Source organism: Protomyctophum bolini, assembly GCF_963924005.1.
Source record: "Protomyctophum bolini genome assembly, chromosome: 23".
NCBI classification, from domain to species: Eukaryota; Metazoa; Chordata; class Actinopteri; order Myctophiformes; family Myctophidae; genus Protomyctophum; species Protomyctophum bolini.
Window position 1 is genome coordinate 11,903,652 of NC_137884.1, and position 20,272 is coordinate 11,923,923.

At 46.3% G+C, this 20,272-nt stretch overlaps 1 protein-coding gene across 1 annotated transcript in view; it reads left to right on the forward strand.

The window, feature by feature from the left end:
- Window positions 1–20,272, forward strand: part of LOC308310787 (protein bicaudal D homolog 1-like) — a 46,940-nt gene that overhangs the window by 14,996 nt on the left and 11,672 nt on the right. The window contains exons 2-12 of the mRNA XM_080757219.1: window positions 3,109–3,321; window positions 4,683–4,835; window positions 6,010–6,311; window positions 6,902–7,067; window positions 10,916–11,446; window positions 13,069–13,247; window positions 13,958–14,171; window positions 14,837–15,007; window positions 16,167–16,361; window positions 19,128–19,279; window positions 20,026–20,239. Coding sequence (XP_080613345.1) covers window positions 3,109–3,321; window positions 4,683–4,835; window positions 6,010–6,311; window positions 6,902–7,067; window positions 10,916–11,446; window positions 13,069–13,247; window positions 13,958–14,171; window positions 14,837–15,007; window positions 16,167–16,361; window positions 19,128–19,279; window positions 20,026–20,239 — 2,490 coding nt within the window. The remainder of the gene's footprint in view (window positions 1–3,108; window positions 3,322–4,682; window positions 4,836–6,009; window positions 6,312–6,901; window positions 7,068–10,915; window positions 11,447–13,068; window positions 13,248–13,957; window positions 14,172–14,836; window positions 15,008–16,166; window positions 16,362–19,127; window positions 19,280–20,025; window positions 20,240–20,272) is intronic.

A 20,272-nucleotide genomic window follows, 5' to 3' on the forward strand; every position in this document is an offset into this window, starting at 1 on the left:
CCAACCCACCTCCCGTGATTCATCTCATTCGCTACTTGTACAATTACATGTTGATGGCGCATTGCAACATACTTGTCTTACTTACTAGACAGATACGTTGCTATTTACCTCCGCCTGCGAATTGACTTATTCATGTGCCAGCTCTTTTCCACACTGAGCCTGATAGATTTGTGTCACGGGGGTTTGTGTTGGGATATATTTATTGTTGCCGTGTCAAATGTGTCAAAGTAATGACTCGGATGAGAGGAGCTGTGACCAAGCTTATATGTGCTCCTGTTTCATGTCAAGGACCCCTATACAGAGCCAGGGCCACCCGCATGAGAGACATTTTTAAAATGCTCTTAAAATAGCAGATCTGCTATTGAGTTGTGACCTTGTGCTGTAGAGCCCCCCCCCCCCCCCCCCCGGGCGCGTTCATGTGGATCTGGATGCTCCGGGGACCCCACACGGTAACAGTAACTATACACCAATAAAAGTATAGTTGCACCACTCAGTTCTTTCTCACTCATTTTCTTTAAAAAAAGCAGATGGTCCTGGGCCGTGGCTCAGCGGTCCAGGCACCTTGGCTGGTAATCCAGTCTGGCAGTGTGCCACAGGTTCGACTCCCGATCCCGACAGCCTTTACTGCATGTCACCCCCTCATCTCTCTCCCCATTTCCTGTCAGCCTACTGACAGGAAGCAGATGGTGGTCTGAACTTGAAGTCAAATCCCCAGATGTACTACTATACGTCCTACAGGGAGCTACACAACTTGCTTGTGCTTACACACTGTGATTCAGAGTCGCGTCGAAGCAAAATGTTCTAGTTGGCTTTTCTTTGGAACCAGGTTGTTAGAACAAAGAGAGTGAGGGATGGAGAAGCCTTCACACATACTTCTTCCTCTGTCTCGCTCTACTGTATACCTGTTAGCTTCCCGTCAAGTCCAGCCCAGTGTTGCGCTCCCAATCGATTTCTCAACTCCATGATATTCTTACTTCACTCTTCAGTGAATCTGACAATTGATCTTTCCTTCACTCCTCTCTCTCTCTCTCACACAAACACACACGTCACACACACACACACACACACACACACACACACACACACACACACACACACACACACACACACACACACACACACACACACACACACACACACACACACACACACACACACAGAGAGACACAGATATTTACTATTTCATAGCACAATTCTGCAGATATAATAACTCAGCTGGTAATTATGACTGTCATCAATTCTTGTTTTACGCTCTACTCCTGAAACGTGTTTATAGCTTTTAGTTGGGTGTTAATTGACTATTGCAGTACAGTACAGTGTACAGTATAGTCACAGATCCAAAAACAATGCATACAAGACAATACATACAAGTCAAGAACGTGTTTGCTAGTGTTAGTGTATGCAACGCAAGAAAGGACACCAAAGTCAAACATCTTATCGACTAGCCCAGTGGTTCTTTTTTTGGCTCATGAAGGGCACCTCTATATAGCCTTTTCATCCATGGCACCACTGAATCATAGCACCTTCCATGTGGTCATACAGTACAGAAATGTAAATCTTTCTCATTAAGATACAGTATGTCAGGAAGAAAACTTGAGACCTTATCCGTTCAATTAAACAGTAGGACAGATTGAAATAACTTGAGTAACCACTTGAACCCCAGCATCCCTATATATTCACCAAAAATGCTTGTAGATCTGTGTTTTTTGGTGGAGAAATCTGGGATAGATTGAAAAGAAAATGCACCAAATGAATTCCAAAGATAACAACTTTATTTTTTCATTCTAAACTCTCACAAGTGACTCTTCTTCTGTCACATGACATTCTCTATCTTCCAAAGCCCCCACAGTCCACAATGTGCCTTTGAGACACCTACAGTACGATTACAGTTTAATCGAAGTGCACTTGGAATTTGGATATGGACAAAACATACATATATACTAATGTGAATTCGTAGGGCAGTCGTACTCGAATCTGTCTGACCTAGTGTGAATCCATTACAACCCGGTAGGCTGACAAAGTCACAATGACATAACAATATGTCATTTGTTGTTAAAGAAGGCTGCAGAAGGCTGCTACGTACTGTCTGCCTGTATTTCTTTTTCTCCATTATGAAATAGCCACTATAAAAGCTTTTAAAAACGTTATTGCCAGAAGAGTGCTTTGGAATGTTTTTTTTCTTCTTTTGTTACACTTTTTTATTATTGTATTTGGTCTTCATGGTATGCCCATGTGCAGATCACCAAGATGCTGGAGTTGCAGAGGAGCCGCAAGTATTCTGTATCCTGGACTTGCGCCACAGACAGTGCCCACTTTGAGAAACCCTGTAGCATGAAGTGGAATTCCCCTTTAGACCGGGGGGAGATATTAGGCATCTGGTCTTCAGGCAGAGGCTCTGAGCCAATCTGATTTCAATAAGACCTTGCGTTGCAGCAATAATGCAGGTGACTTCCCTTCCAAGCCGTAGGCAGTCACTGGGGAAACCTCCAGCCCGCGCTGCTGCAGGTCATTCTATTAACAAACACCCACATGGTTGAAAATCTATATCTGCATTGCTGGCTGGGAATGACGTGCCCTTGCGTCTGAAGACAAGGTCGCGGAGGCCTATTGGGGGTTCGGAGACGTGCGTTTCATCTGCTGTTGAAGCCTCGGTGGGTTTGTTAGCAGAATGTGGAAATGATGTGGTAATTTCAGCAGAGGGGGAAATAGTGACTATTGAATGTAAATGGTAAATGATGCATTTATACAGTATACATAGATTGTGCATTACATTCACACGTTCACACACACATTCATGCACCGATGGCGGCGGAAACCAATTCAAACCATGGAGGGCACCAACCAGTGCACCGGGAGAAATTAGGGATTCAGTGTCTTGCTCAAGGACACTTCGACACTAGCCCGGGTTCGAACTGCCACTCTAACCCTGAGCCACCGCCACCCCATAATTGATTGTCACAATCATTATGAAATGAAATGCCTCGCCCATTCCTGCCAAGATGACTCACACTCACTTAACCCCCTCTCCTTTCTTTCCTCATCCTCCTTTCCTTCATCTCTTTTCTCTCTCTCTCTCTCTCTCTCTCTCTCTCTCTCTCTCTCTCTCAGGCGTTCGGCCAGGCCTACTCCACCCAGCGGAAGGTGGCAGCGGACGGGGAGTCCAACGAGGAGAGCCTGCTGCAGGAGTCGGCCACCAAGGAGGCGTACTACATGGGCCGCCTGCTGGAGATCCAGTCGGAGCTCAAACATAACCGGGCCACCGTGGCCAACACCCAGGCCGACAACGAGCACCTCAGCACCCTGCTGCAGGAGCTGCGAGAGGTGGGTCGGCTGCGGACACCCCATGTTTGTTTTTTAAACAACAAAAAGCCTGGGAGTGAACCTTGTATTTCGAGTGCAGAGGGGCGTCACTCCAAATTTGGTCAGTGCGATTACAGTTTAATTGAAGTGCACTTGGATATGGACAAAGCATACATACATTCACAGTTACTAATGTGAATTCTGGCCAGCGGGGGGAGGGCAGTCGTACTCGAATCAATCAGACCTAGTGTGACAAGTCACAATGATATTACTATGTAATTTGTTGTTAAAGGGGCACGGTGGCACAGTTAGTAGTGCTGTCGCGTCACAGCTAGAAGGTCCTGGGTTCGATTCCCGCTCGGGACACTGTGGGTGCTGGCTGCGTGCCCATACCTGAGGCGGGGTTGGCGAAAGGGCCTTTCTGTGTGGAGTTTGCATTGTTCTCCCCGTGTCCCCTAGCGTACAGTAGGTAAACCCTCACAAAAAACATGCAGTAATCCTGGTCTCTAAACTGCCTCCCCCTGGCCAGCCGGGGCGCCTGATGGAGGGGAAAGGAACTGGTTGGAATAACGTGTTCCTTCCACGCACTGTCAGGTGTAAAGGAGCAACTTGGACACTCAGGCATGAAGGAAGCATGAGTTCAAGTCCGTTGCTCTCCCCATCCCCCCCATATATGGGGACTAGGTTGGCGGAGGGTGTGTAGAGCCTACGATCACATTAGATAATTGACACAGGGGTGAAAAATGGGTTACAAAATCGTGGGATGAAAATTATTAAAAAAATAATACCTTAAAGCTGTTCTGTGGAAATAATATGACATCATCAAGATGTGACTCACCATGTTAATGATTTTTTCAGACCTCCAGTTCTAGGAAACACCGAATGGGGGGGACTTTTTATTATTATTTCCACAGCTCTAAGGTATATTAATTACATAGTAAAATGTTGAAAATGAGTGGTATATTCCCCTTTTAAAGAAGGCTGCAGAAGGCTGCTGTATGGGTTGTATGCCTGTATTGTTTATTAATTTACTTTTTATTATGACATAGACATTAAATAAAGTATTTGTAAAACAATGTCTTTTCTTTTATTACACTTTTTAACTCATTTTAGGCGGGAACCCCTTTTGGTGTTTTAAACATTGTTATAATTTAGCTATTGAAAAACAGCAGATCTACAAGCTCACAGAGCGCCACTGAGTGGCGCGCTTACGAGCTTGTAGGTCTGCTATTTTTGAAAAATCGAAGAACCACTGACATAGAAACATGGCTTTTTCAGAGAACTGTCAGGATGTAGAAGACATTTTTTTTTAATCTGATCTCAGGTCAAAATCGATTAATGATTGGTCTTTTGGTCTTCACGGTGTGCCCCGGCATGTGCAGAGCAACGAGATGCTGGAGCTGCAGAGGAGCCGCATGCGGGAGGAGGTGAGGGAGTACAAGTTCCGCGAGGCCAGGCTGCTCCAGGACTACACAGAGCTGGAGGAGGAGAACATCTCCCTGCAGAAGCTGGTGTCCACGCTCAAGCAGAACCAGGTGGGTGTGGTGGTTCGTTTGGACAGAAGCTGGTGTCCACGCTCAAGCAGAACCAGGTGGGGGTGGTTGGTTCGTTTGCTGGTGTCCATGCCCAAGCAGAACCAGGTGGGGGTGGTTGGTTCGTTTGCTGGTGTCCACGCCCAAGCAGAACCAGGTGGGTGTGGTGGTTCGTTTGGACAGAAGCTGGTGTCCACGCTCAAGCAGAACCAGGTGGGTGTGGTGGTTCGTTTGGACAGAAGCTGGTGTCCACGCTCAAGCAGAACCAGGTGGGGGTGGTTGGTTCGTTTGCTGGTGTCCACGCCCAAGCAGAACCAGGTGGGGGTGGTTGGTTCGTTTGCTGGTGTCCACGCCCAAGCAGAACCAGGTGGGGGTGGTTGGTTCGTTTGCTGGTGTCCACGCCCAAGCAGAACCAGGTGGGTGTGGTGGTTCGTTTGGACAGAAGCTGGTGTCCACGCTCAGGCAGAACCAGGTGGGGGTGGTTGGTTCGTTTGCTGGTGTCCATGCTCAAGCAGAACCAGGTGGGGGTGGTTGGTTCGTTTGCTGGTGTCCACGCTCAAGCAGAGGAGAATAGAGGGTGCCGTCTCTATTCATATATACTCTATGGGTCAAACCCCCTTCGCCGGAATTGAAACTCACTTCCGGGTTCTCTTTCAGCCTGCTGTTCCTCCTATTTATGGCCCAGCAGATGTCGCTATTTCACCTTCTAACCGTCATTCTTCTACCCAAAACATTATAATCTGGTTTTGGGTAGACTACACTTGATTATATTACCTTTTCATAAACACTGATTTGCTAGTTTTATTTAAATCATCATGATATGTGTTTAGTAAATGTTGGTCCCAATAATTTTACTGGTTCTACCGAGTGAAGACCCGCCATCGCTGTGGTTGCAGCGAATAGCATTAATCTCCGTTAGCATTTCAGACTGGATATAGAAAGAAATTGCTGAAAAACAGGCTCCAAAACTGGTCTGTATAGAAACCAATGGCATAACTCCGGTCCATATCCACGGTCCATGCGTCTTATCCAGCCACGAGCTCAAAATGCGTCGCGCCGTGACATTATTTGTGAGCTCGTCTGATGAAAAAAGGTAGTAGACGAACATTTTTCTCGTCATATAGTTTCTAATCGTTCGAAATCTTAACACCTGCTCCCCGCCCCCGTCTTCCCCCAGGTGGAGTACGAGGGCCTGAAGCACGAGATCAAGGTGCTGGAGGAGGAGATGGAGGTGCTCCAGGGCCAGCTGGAGGACGCGCTGCGCCTCAAGGACATCTCGGAGGCGCAGCTGGAGGAGGCGCTGGACGCGCTGAAGAGCGAGCGCGAGCAGAAGAAGCACCTGCGCCGGGAGCTGGTGCAGCACCTCAGCATGTGCGACGTGGCCTACACGGGCAGCGCCCACCTGGCCTTTACCTCGGCGCCTCCCAGCGGCACGGCCACGCCCACCACCCTGCTGTCGCCGTCGTCCGATGACGCCAGGTCGGTTACACTCGGAACCATAGAGTTATAAAGAATAGAGTGCCCCCCCCCCCCCCCCACCGCTATTCATTTCAATGGACGTTGCTCAGAGCCACCTGGAAGACTGCTCCATACTTCTGCATATGCACAGGCCTGCCTGCATTTCCGGCTTTGACCAGTAGGCTCGGCGGCTTCAACGTTGGCCAGCCATTCTGGGGGCTTGGAACCCATACCAGGGGCAGTGGTGGAAAAAGTTTAAAAAAAAAATACTCTGTTGCAAAAGTCAAAGTCAAGAAATTCAAAATGTACTAGTCGCACTGTAGTAGTCATTATGCAGAATATCTCATTTCAAGTTTTCAAATGTTTAAAAATATTTTGAAAATGGCAGATCTACAAGCTCACAATGCGACGCATTGTAGATGTTTATAGAACTGAATCGGTTGATGGATGTTTTGCGATAATGATCAACATCTACAAAATTCTCCAAGTGGGTTCTGGGGAGCAAAATATATTTGAAAATATAGCCGAAAGTTCACATCTGTGTGAGCCCCGCAGGGACCGAGACTGACTCTGTGTATTGTGTGTCCTCTGCTCTGACTGCGATGCCTCAGGTGTAACGGTCACCTCCAAGGAGGGATGGGCACAAACACGGGGTCACTGCCCAGGGCTAATGGAGAGTGTCGGGGGCCCGGGAGAAAGGCTGACGGGGGCGCCTCGGACCTCTTCAGTGAGATGAACCTGACGGAGATCCAGAAACTCAAGCAACAACTGTCGCAGGTACGTCTGTTTTAGGCCTCGGTTAGCCGGTGAAAACATATACCACTATCTGACACCTGGGTGTGCTACTTATATATTGAATTAATATGCTCTAGTCTACACTGTACAAATTGGTTGAAATTACCCTGTATTCATTAACTTAGTTTCAGATTGCAGCCTTAAAGGCATCAAAGGACCTATAACATAAAATTCAACTTTTTCAATTTATTTTGTGTTTTTGGGGCTCCCATATGTGTTTTCTCACAAATAACCAATTTTGAACAATCAGGCTTTCATATCATATAGGTGCTTTAATGGAAATTGCTCTCAGGAACAGCTCAACTGATTTTGGTCTCATCGTGATGTCATCAATGTCACCCTACTTTGTATATTTCCTCCTTCAGCCTTCAGTTTCAAATTTGCATTTCCACTTTGTTTACAATGTCCACCATTGTTGATTTTCCAAGCTGGCATGGAATGGAAACGAATCTGTTTTTTTCTAGCATCAGTATTATACTGACTCAAATATTAAATATTCTGCATATCAGCACCCCCACCACCTCTCAGGACATTGTGGTATTGCAGCTAAAACTGCTTTCAAAGTCCAGAAAGAAATGACAAGGCCTGGTTATATCAGAGTACTGGTGATTGAGGATCAAACCATTAGAAATAACTTTGATGGACATAGACAATATGATATTAAATATTAAAAGCCGTGTTAAAATGCATGTTAATGTTATTTGCGCTTTAAAGGACCTTTCTTTAACCTTATTCAACAACAACAAAAGCGGCTCACTTATGAAGCTCATGCTAGCAGGGGAGAGGCTGGCTTCTGAATAATTTACTGAAAAACGGTGCTGACATGCTGTATAATATAATAACCCCACTGCATGCAGTACTCTCTCCCTTTGTCTTTCTCTCTCTGTTGCTCATATAATTACCCCACCACGTGTACGTGTGTGTGTGTGTGTGTGTGTGTGTGTGTGTGTGTGTGTGTGTGTGTGTGTGTGTGTGTGTGTGTGTGTGTGTGTGTGTGTGTGTGTGTGTGTGTGTGTGTGTGTGTGTGTGTGTGCGTGTGCGTGTGCGTGTGTGTGTGCATGTGTACAGATGGATACTGCAGTCTCACTAGATGTAATCTCATCCCCTCCTGCTCTCCCACTGCTCTTTCTGATTGGTTAGGATGGAGGAAGAACTTATTTATATCCTGTGCTGACACACTAGACTATTGACTATCGAACACTCACCAGTCGGCTGGGCAATGTTTAACTGCTTGAACCCCAACATCCATATTATTCTTTGCTAAGAATAGTGGGTTTAAAGCAGAACTATGTAACCTTCATCTTCTACGGCGTATTTGAACCCAGTGTCCTGCACAAGACATTTTTACCATTGAGCTAACGGCCTGCTTGTTCGGGCGATAACATTTCATCTTGACCATCGGGTCAGAATTCATGTCAGATCTTGTGTCTAGGTGAGACATGAACTTTGACACGATCTAAATGTCTCGATGGAAGAGCAAGGAGACAAAATACAACCAAACCAACAAACACACACACACACGCACACACACACACACACACACACACACACACACACACACACACACACACACACACACACACACACACACACACACACACACAGAGAGACTATAGGGCTATCTTTGACTAAGGATGTAGCAAGTGGAGCTGAGGTGGGGGGTTTTCAATATAAATTCAGAGCCGAGTAGAAAGAACAGCCTGTAACGCAACTTAAAAAAGTGTTTTGAATTCGGACTCTCGGATGTCTACAGAAGCCTATGGGAAGTGAATGGGAAGTCCCTGGCAGTCAAGAGATTCGACGAGTTAGCAATATTTTAGCACTACAGGCTGAGTAGTGGGTGTCTGAGTAGTGGGTGTCTGACTAGTGTCTGAGTAGTGTGTGTCTGACTAGTGTCTGAGTGATGGGTGTCTGACCAGTGGGTGTCTGACCAGTGGGTGTCTGACCAGTGGGTGTCTGACCAGTGGGTGTCTGACCAGTGGGTGTCTGACCAGTGGGTGTCTGACCAGTGGGTGTCTGACCAGTGGGTGTCTGACCAGTGGGTGTCTGACCAGTGGGTGTATGACTAGTCGGTGTATGACTAGTGGGTGTCTGACTCTGACTAGTGGTTGTCGGCTCTCAGCTTCCCAACACTAAAACTCAGCTTCCCATCATGCACCTGTGCACAGTGTGAAGCTCAACAGCGCCACTTTGTCACCTGTAAACATACATAGGGAGTCGGGACAGACATAGGGAGGGACGGACATTGCTGGTCATTGGAGTGGCTGCACCACTCAAAAATATTTAGCTTTCCTCTAACGAGGGGTCGTGACTGAAATGTGTCAATGTAATTTCAAACTGTGATTTTAGTAGTACACAAAGTAAAAGTAGTCATTATGCAGAATGTCTCATTTCAAGTTTTAAGTTTTCAGATGTATACAAATATTTTGAAAATAGCAGATCTACAAGCTCAGAATGCGTGAGTAAAAAGGTAGTATTTCTTTTTTTTCCCCTCAAGAAGCACCAGACCTAACACTGAAATACCCAAGAGACTTTGTCTGTGACCTAGTTCACAGTTTGTCCTACTCTTTGCACTGCTGTTGCTTCAGCTAATTATTTGTAGTTATTTTTTAAAGCACAATTAGCTAGAGGTTTTGGGTGTGTAGTTACCTTGATATAGTTAGTAGTTGATATAGTCAATATTGCTCCATTTATTGAAAAAGTCAGCCTCCTGGTGGCGCTATAAAAGGCAGATGTGAAAAATGCAGGTCAAAGGTTTGTCCTTGGCCTCTAGGGAGTATGCATGCAATGTTTCATGCAGATCGGTGCAGTTATAGGTAGAAAATCACACCCGTGTGAACTGAGTGGTGCAACTCCCCCCCCCCCCCCCCCCCTCTCTCTCTCTCTCTCTCTCTCTCTCTCTCATTAGCAGGCAACAGTGCAGTACTATCTCTCTCTCTCTGTTTCTGGCAAACAGCGCCCCTACTGGTACTAATAGTCATACCACTGGTGCTCATAGTCACATAGGTGAACACATGTGAACACATAGGTGAACACGGACAAAGCTGTTCCTTGTTGCACCACTCAAAAAGGTGAAAAGCTGCCTTATGGTGGCGCTCGCTATTACAGGCCGTACTGGAAAATGTGGGGCAGAAGTTCATTGTTGGCACCCAGGGAGTGTGAGTGCAAAGTTTGGCATTGACCGGGTTAACGGTGCCGGAGATTTGCTGGTAACAGACGGACGGATGGACGGACGGACAGACAGACGGACGGAGTGCAAAACACACTTTCCCTGGCTGGTGGAGACAAAAACATATATATAATCCAAAATATCCTCCCCATTGTCTTACATTGCACAGTGAAAGTAACAGTGGTTGGTGGTGACGGTTGTGAGCTTATACATTTTCGTATGCCACCATTGTACAACAAAGTATAATACAGGGCTAAGAAGACACCAAACAGACAAATCGATTTAGTTGATCATAAAAAAGACAATTTCCTCTCTATAAAATGTTACAGCATAAGAAAAAACAAGACAAAATCAAACAAACCTTGTTTTTTGATTATGCTTCTGAGTGTCTTATTGGATCTAAAAAATATCAGTGACATCATCATCAAACACGGAAGTTACGCGGGAACGCCTACTGAGTGGCAAAAAACTACTTTCTGGCCATGAGAGCCAATACATCCAAACAGAAATGTTGTATTTCATTGCATTAAACGACATTAAACTCACTTTGTCACTCACTTTGCCACTCGATTTCCCATTCACTTTATGCATGTGCATACCCTCTATTCGATACATTTTTGGTTAATTGCTAGTGATCCCACCTTGCCCCCGCCCCCTTCAGGTGGAGCGAGAGAAGGCGGTGCTGTTGACCAGCCTGCAGGAGTCCCAGACCCAGCTCCAGCACACCCAGGGTGCCCTGACGGAGCAGCACGAGAGGGCCATCCGCCTCAGCCAGAGGGTCACCGCCCTGCGCCGGCTGCACCGCGGGGCCCGCCTCACCCAGAAGGCCCACCACCACCACCACCACCACACCGCCATGGCGTCCCACGGGGGGGCGGAGGAGGCGGAGGAAGAGGAAGGAGGAGTAGGCGGAGGAGAAGAGGACGGAGGGGACAACGAGGACGACATCAGTGGGACAGTAGTGAGTCAGAGTCAGGCCATCCTGGAGATCCTGCAGTCCAAGTACCGGGTGGCGGTGACGGAGGTGGTGGAGCTCAAGTCGCAGCTCAAGGCCACGCGGGAGAGGCTGGCTCACGCCGGCGAGGCGGAGGAGAAGGCGGCGACGACGACGTGGACGGGCGGCGCTCACCTCCGTGGGCTGGAGGGGCAGGTGGCCAGGCTGGAGAAGAGCTGCCGCGATGCCCGGGAGAAGGTACTCATCTCCTCCTCCGACTATAAAATCTCTATAAAATGAGTGCGACCTCTTGGAATGCGTTCAGCTGTGTTGAGCGACTAATATGTACACATTTTTATTTTATTTGGAAATTTCACTGGAGGATGATAGTCCCTTGAGTTGCATCAACTCGTTTTCAAGGGGTCCTCAAGGCATACAACATACAAATACAGTAACACAAAAGGCTCTTCCCCCAACTCAAGCCCCACCACAAACAAACTACATGAATATACTTGTAGCCTTCTTAGACCATTGACCGTTCTGGTCAAACAGAGTCAGTCAGGGTGCTGAATGGAAATGTCGGGTATGTCTAGTGATATTAATTTTAGAGGCAGATTATTGGCCATTTTTTGACTTCAATTATGCAGCCGATTTGTAACCTATTTTAGTCATAGGTGAAATGTTTTTTTGTTGTCTATTTTTCACCTCACAACGCATTGTGAGCTTGTAGCTCAGCAATTTTTTAATTGTCTTTTCTTTAGGATCGGCATCAGACTCAAAAACCTGGCATCGGTCGGACTGTGATCGATTCCTCATACAGTAACACACGGTCTGCGGGGACAGAATGAGATATGAAATTATATCTGGTCTTGCTCGGAATTAATGGAAATTGATTTTTCGGGGTCAACGTACCAAGACAAGGCAGATCACTTTCACTGCAGTGTTCTCTGCTTCGTGTTATTCTCCATGCTTTAGCTTTTCCATTCTTTTTACTATATTCATACGTAAGTCTCAATATTTTGTGGGGATACTGTATTATTAAAGGAAATGTTTTAATGTATTGGTACGTAACTACGGTATATTAAAATAACAAAAATCATCAAATAGTACCAACCAGAGGTTAGGACTCAAGTCACACATTTGCTGACATTCTATTCCAGTGGGTCTCGAAGTGAGGTTCAGGGAGTATCTGGGTTCCTTGAGGGGGTTCCAAATGGACGCTCAGAGTCTGTGACTCTGAGCGTATACATTACACGTGGAACCAAATTAAAAGGCATTAAAAGGCCATTTAGGCCTCATCGGCGTGGAGAAACATATGAAATTAGGCGTCAAAAGGTGCAATTGGCCCCGGGTGAGTTAAGTAACTAGTAATAGGTGATATATTACCATTTTTGAGTCACTTTTCCAACACTGCTCAGAGTTATGGGCAGGGCCTGTTTGATGCCTTAGTAGAGGTCGCCCCGCACATGCATATTTCATTCATTTTTATTGTATGTTATGTTATGGGGGTCCTTGAAATGAAAAGGTTTGAGAAATGAGCATTTGTACCTGTCACAGACATGCGCAGAGCAAGTTCAGTCAGGGAACTTCAGTGCAGTCGCTGCCGGCCGTTAATTGGGCCGCCTCAGAATCACGCCCCCATCCAGATGATTCACTCAGCCAATCACACTCACTCCATCTTCATACCGGCTACATTAACTGGAAGGTTTGCATTCTTCCTCCTGCTTGCTGCTGCTATATCTGCGCGCTGCTGTATACAAACCTGCTGCTCACCCTCCTCCACCCCAGCTACCACCTCTCGTTTTGGATCTACTGTTTAGGTACGGGGGGACTTGAGTTGTCCTGACTGAACCACTATTCCATTCTGTCCTATTCCAAAGATCTCTCGCCTGGAGTCGGAGCTGCGGGCAGCTCAGACGGCGTCCGGCGAGAGCCACGGGGCTTTGACCGCGGCTCAGGATGAGCTGGTGATCTTCAGCGAGGAGCTGGCTCAGCTCTACCACCACGTGTGTCTGTGCAACAACGAGACTCCCAACCGTGTCATGCTGGACTACTACAGGTTTATAACCGCTCTGTGCTGTTTGAGTGGTGCGACCACTCCTAGAAACAGCAATGTCTGTCTGTATGTACAGTATATCCGTATGCATGTTTAGGGTACCAACAGGGGGGCACTGTTGCGCCACTCACTTCAGACAAGTCTGATTTTCTTTTACCCCTATGCTAAATCTCTTTGCCCATACTTTTGCTAAATCTCTTTGCCCATTGTTTGCGTGCTTGTTTTTCTGTAAATATTGTTAGTTGGTTGCAGGTTTTTTTCTTTTTCTTCTTTTTTCTAAATGTAGTTACTTATTTGGACTTGTCTCATCTAATGTTGTTAATCTGTTACCTTAATCTGATGTTATCATGTCCAAGAACGAGTGGTACAGGTGGAAAATTACATCCATCCAACATTACTCCATCCCCAGCACACCGCAGCTCTGAGCATGCGCTGTGGGTTTAACGGTACATCGCTTTTTTACGGCAACCCATTTGGAACAAAACACTGTGGAGCATATCTAGTCATTATGAAAGACAGATGGTCTACACACAATTTGTTTTTCTTCGAGCGATCAAAATAAGCGATTCTGCCCAAACCAGACCAGTTAGGACTACATTTTCAGGCCCGTTGAGAACTATTTCAAATAAATGTATTATAGGTTTCAATAGGCTTGTTGTCGTAGACCTGGTGGCTCATTCCTCTGACAGCATGTCCTTGTTGTTTCCTCCCAGGCAGGGCAGGGGTCTGCGGGGCCTCGCTGCCGGCCTCAAAGCGCTGTCGGCTGACGACAGCCGGGTCCTGCTCACCCCACGCCTCGCCCGCCGCCTGGCCGCCGTCGCCTCAGCCACCTCCAGCCCCGGAGAGTCGCGGAGCCCGTCGGAGTCTCCGTCCAAAGAGCCCCTGTCTGGTGAGGCAGGGAGAGAGGGGGCCGGCGAGGGTCTGCAGGTACAGTAGGGGCTGTCACCATCGTGACATTTTATCAGAGATGTATACCGACACCACTGTTGCGTTCCCGATACTGATATCGACCGATCCACCCATCTTCAACCGCTTATCCGGAATCAGGTCACGGGGGTAACGGTTCAACAGACTCATTCATACACGTGAATTGTAATTGTTCTGACATAAAATCGAATTGCGGATCTCTTCTTTCAGCCTAGAGATAATGGAGAGATAACGAGGATTTCAATGAATGTATCCTGTAATATGAAAAATGCAGCCTTGTTTTTGTTTTAGTTTTTTCCTTTTCTTTGTCTTTTCATCAATAAAAATTAAGTGAAATAAAACAAAAAACTAATTGCGAACCTCAAATAAGTCTAGGCTGGTGACAAAGGGTGACCGGGCCTTTGTCATCAGGGCCCTTAGACTCTGGAACAGCCTGCCATTGGACCTCAGGGTTGCTAGCTCCAAAACTCATTTTACCCAAAAGTAATTACACTCTAATGGCAGCAATTGCATTAGTGCATCTATCCTCACTGATTCCATCTTATTCAAAAATAGCAGATATACAAGCTCACAGTGCATCACTTTGAGCTGCGGCAAAAAAAAAGGAAGAAAACAAATCTTTGAATATAGATATTTTTAAAGGGAACATTGATGTCTATCTACAGGTCCCGTCCCAGCAGCAGAGCCCGGGGCCTCGCTCCCCCTCCGTGGGCTCGCCCAGCATCAGTGCCTCTTCGTCATCATCGTCATCGTCATCACCAGCCATGGAGCCGGCCGGCGAGCTGCGCAGGGAACCCATGAACATCTACAATCTGAACGCCATCATCAGAGAACAGGTGGGACCAGTGTGTGTGTGTGTGTGTGTGTGTGTGTGCCACTGTGTGACAGGAAGTGGGGGGAGAGAGATGGGGGGACACCATAGAGGCATAAAAGGATAGATGGAGGACCGGAGCTACAGCCCCTCCCCCAAGCTAATAATTTCAATGGAAGTTGCTCAGTGGCGTTTTGAAGCACCCGGAAGACTGCCGGAAGTACCACTATGACTCAATGGCACGAGCGAGCGGAAGAGCAGCCTGGACGTCCGGGCTGACGCACGTAGCGCGTGGAAGGAACACGTTATTCCGACTAGTTCCTTTCCCCTCTATCAGGCGCCCAAGCTGACCAGGGGGAGGTCGTTTTAGAGACCAGGATTACTCCACACAGAAAGACCCTTTCGCCAACCCCACCTCGGGTATGGGCACTGATGACGTGGAGGAGGGAACACGCCCCCAGCGCCCACAACGTCCCCAGCAGGAATCGAACCCAGGACCTTCTAGCTGTGAGGCGACAGCACTACCGACTGTGCCACTGTGTCCCCCGAAGACAACAATTCTTGATAACATTTTTGTCTTTTGCATGTTTTAGTTTCAGTCCAGTTTTAGTTGACTAAATATCACAATATTTCCATCCATTAAATCTATGGTTGATTTAGTCAACTAAAATGGGTTTTTTTGGCAGGCCAAGATGGCGTCGTAATGGCTGATTTATACATTGCTGCATGCCGAAAATAGCAAATGTACAAGCTCAAAACTGTGACGCGTTGTGAGCTTGTAGATCGGCTACCTGCATGCAACCAAGCATACAATTCCTTAGTTCTATTGGACTACTTCTCCAGTAGTACCTGCCAGTACCTACCAGTTTCGTCTACGTTTTGACAATATATTTAATTTTAGTCATCATTGTTTTTGCCAGGCGAACATAGTTTTAGTCTAGGAACATAAAACCGGTGTGTGGCTGCATTTTAGTTGCGGACCACCTTCAACCTCTTGACGTCACATACATTTCTAGGCATGCTCTGGACAAGAGCGTCTGCGTTCGTTGACATCATTTGTACATTTTATTTTAACCATGTGCGCTTCTGATTGATCTGATTGATGATTCTTTTAAAGGGGGACAAGTTGAGTCCTTTCTTCCTGTTGACTCTCACTCCCCTTCCGTGGTCCATGTTGTCTGCAGGTGAAGCACCTCCAGCGGGCCGTGGACAGGTCTCTCCAGCTGTCCAGGCAGAGAGCCGCAGCCCGGGAGCTGGCTCCTCTAATGGACAAGGACAAGGAGAGCTGCCTGGAGGAGATGCTCAAGATGAAGTCCTTACTCAGCACCAAGAGAGAGCAGATAGCCACCCTCAGGCTGGTCCTCAAGGCTAACAAACAGGTGTGTGTGTGTGTGTGTGTGTGTGTGTGTGTGTGTGTGTGTGTGTGTGTGTGTGTGTGTGTGTGTGTGTGTGTGTGTGTGTGTGTGTGTGTGTGTGTGTGTGTGTGTGTGTGTGTGCGCGCGAGTGTATGTGTGTGTGTGTGTGTGTGTGTGTGTGTGGGGGGGGGGGTCCTGAATAAATGCGTTTGGATATATATGCAGATTATGCATATATATCAGTTGTCAGAGTGCTCTGGCCGTGTGCGCTTACTTCAGCAAATTTACAGACGGTCAGCGAAAACGCCACGTCTTGCCTGTAGACTATACTAGAGTATTGTTGCTTCGTGCCGCCGTGCCTGCCTTCTGTGTTGTCCCTCACTGCTTCCTATACCTGCCCGGGTGTTGGATAATAAATTATGAATAACAGTTTACTGCATGGCAGCAAGCAATGACAGGCAATATGTATGCACATTCTGAATGCCCCTGCCGACAGATTCAGTTTAGCACCACTTGGAATCTGTTCTTGAGAGATTACCTTGAGCCAAGTCGAAAATACTTGGATTTCAAAGTAAGGTTTTGTCAAACATCCTGTGTTCCTGACAAACATCCTGACAAACTGCCCAGAAAGACTGACATAGCCGCCAGGCTGTCGTCATGCCATGGGGTGTGTTGGTACACAAACTCTATACGCTGAGCAACACTAAATATGCATTATTTGGGACAAATATGTTAAAGGGATAGTTCAGATTTTTTTAACTTAAGCTGTATGAAATACTTGCCATTAATATAGTGGTTGCAACCGTATGAATTGATTGCCCGAGCCCTGTGGCAGTTCAGCTCTGGTTTCGGTGAAATATTAAGTAGTTCCGGTCATTTTGTGGGGTCACTGGGGCCACTCAGTAAAAGTTAATTAATCCACAAAACTAACGCCATTTGTATTGTTGACCTATTTCTAAAATATTAGTGCAACTTTCGTTCATTTTTGACCGCTCTATCACACGGAACTATGTTTTTTGTGTCCATATCACTACGCCCCCCCAAAATAATCTGAACTATCCCTTTAACCAATTTGATCACATCTCTGGTAGGCCTATAATGTTTTAACAATATATTTGATAAAGTGGCTTTCAGGTTCTGATAAGGAGTTATTACGGTGTCAGTCAAACGTTTATGGATCTTAGGTAATAAATTATAAACGGGTGTAACAGGAAATTCAAAATTTGAAAACATACATTGCTTTTAGGTGTAGTGGAGTAGAAATAAAAGTATTGAAAATTGGAAATGCTCCAGTAAAGTAAAAGTTACCTCAACATTGTACAGTACTTGAGTAAATGCACTTAGTTACTTCAACCACTGGCAATGCAACGTCGGATTGACCGAGCAGGAATGCTGCGCCTTTAATTAAAGCAATGCACTTTGAGTTTTATGGAGACATACAGTACAGTATTTACTGTGTATAGTATACTCTTAATGGAATCCCTTTGTAATTGAGATTATCTTTAGAACAGGCCTGGAATTTGACCTATTACCTATTTTTTGGACTAATCACAAATAGAGATTGATTGCAAATAGCGTAATGGAATCCATAATGTCCTCCTTTCTACGTGCAATGCAGGACCTTGAACACGGTACGGTTTCCAATCGTTGTAGACCAGTAGACGACGGAGCCAATTTATGAGCTTCCACGTTTTCACTATCAATCTAGTCCGTTCCCTTCTGCGCCGGCAGACGGTTTCAGACGTAATAAAGTGAGACAATTATCTGGCCAATGGCCTTCATAGATCATTGAAACTAATGGCACTTTCTTGGACACTGCTGAGCCATGCTCACGTCGTCACCCTCTCACATGACAGCGTCTGCTGAGGATCTACACTTTATTCATTTAGATTTCCGAAAATAGCAGATCTAACAAGCTCACAACAACGTGTTGTGATGCATCACTTTGTGAGCTTGTAAATAAGCCTATTTTCATTATGAATCAGGCTTAACTTAAACACGGATCTACAAGCTCACAACTAGGGATGCCCAATATCAGGGCATCCCTATCGGAAAATATTATTTTTTGTATAGGTTTTTATGCATGCTATTTTACAGACAAAATCTACAGTAGTTTTAATGTTTTCAGCAGATTTTGATTTACTGTAGTCTTTGTATAGTCCTATTTAGTCTTCTGAAATTGTTTAGTCTTACTAAAGTCTTAGTCGACTAAATATCAAAATCCTTAGTCTTAGTCAACAAAATTAACACTTGAAGAAGCAACTTGTTTCTTTTACGGTCCGTTGCACATCTGTGAGGTCTGGACTAGATATTATATTGATGTTAAAGCTAAAGGTATTAGATATACCGGTAGTTTGCTTTTGGTGAAAAAAGCCGGCATATATCAGTAGGCTATCAGCTGATATCGGAATGGAAAATTAAGTGTTGGAAAATTGGATATCGCCCCCCCAAAACAAATCACAACGGTGCAACTCCCCTCCCGCCCCCCCCCCCCCCTCCTCTCTCTCTCTCTCTCTCTCTCTCTCTCTCTCTCTCTCTCTCTCTCATATTAGCAGGCAACAGTGCAGCACTATCTCTCTCTCTGTTTCTGGCACAACAGCGCCCCTACTGGTACTCATAGTCATACTGGTGCTCATGGTCACATTATAACACACACATTAACGTCACATATAGGTGAACACGGACATCCCTATGCCTACTCCAAACTCGTCACACAACGTGACACAGCTGTGGGTTTTGGGTGCTGGGTTTTCAAGTGGTTTAGATGGAATGCGTGTGTCTCTTTTGCAGACGGCAGAGGTGGCCCTGTCCAACCTGAAGAGCAAGTACGAGACGGAGAAGCACATGGTGACGGACACCATGATGAAGCTGAGGAACGAGCTCAAAGCCCTGAAGGAGGACGCCGCCACCTTCTCCTCCCTCAGGGCCATGTTCGCCACCAGGTCAGAGGTCACAAGACCCCCCCCCCACCCCACCCCTGCCGTGTTAACCCATTTTGACCTGAGATCGGATTCTTAAAATGTCTTCTACATCCTGACAGTTTTGTGAAAAAGCTATGTTTCTGTCAGTCGTTCTTCGATTTTTTTTTTTCAATAGCTAAAGCATAACATAATGCTAACACCAAAAGGGGTTCCCGACAGCAAATTCTGAGTTAGTTTTAGTCTTTTGAATAAAATGTCATTTATTTTAGGTCATATTTTATCGGAAATGTTTTAGATTTGGTCGACTTTACACATGGGTGCATACGGGAAGATCAACAAGCTCACAAAGCACTGTGTAGCGATGCGTTTGTAAGTCTGTAGATCTGCTATTTTCAGAGCACAACACCCGAGCGCAACCAAACCTAAAATTACTTATCTTCCCCACTAGTCCCTCCCTAACATTTTAGTTTAATTTATTTTTGTTGACGAAATTGTCAATATATTTAGTCTTTATTTAAAATGTATTTAGTTTTTATTTAGTTTTCGTCAGTGAAAAAAGGTAGTCTTTTTTAGTTAATTAATTAATTTAATTGTTAACATCCCTACTACACTTTTGTCTAAATCCAACAATCTCTCTTTCTCTCCTTGTATCGTGGCTTATTGTTTCTGCTGAACGTAACCTCCGCCTCCTCTCCTTTACTCCTCCCCACTCCCGCACTTTGCTCCGTCTCCGCCCACCGTTTCGCCCTCCCCCCCCGTGCGTCCAGGTGTGACGAGTATTGCACGCAGCTGGACGAGATGCAGAGGCAGCTGGCCGCGGCCGAGGACGAGAAGAAGACGCTCAACTCCCTGCTGCGCATGGCCATCCAGCAGAAGCTGGCGCTCACCCAGCGCCTGGAGGACCTGGCCTTCGACCAGGAGGTGTGCCACCGCACGCGAGGCGGCGGCAAGCCGCCCCGCGGGAAGACCAGCACCCCCAAAGTAAGTCACCCAGCCCCGGCCTCCGCCCTCACC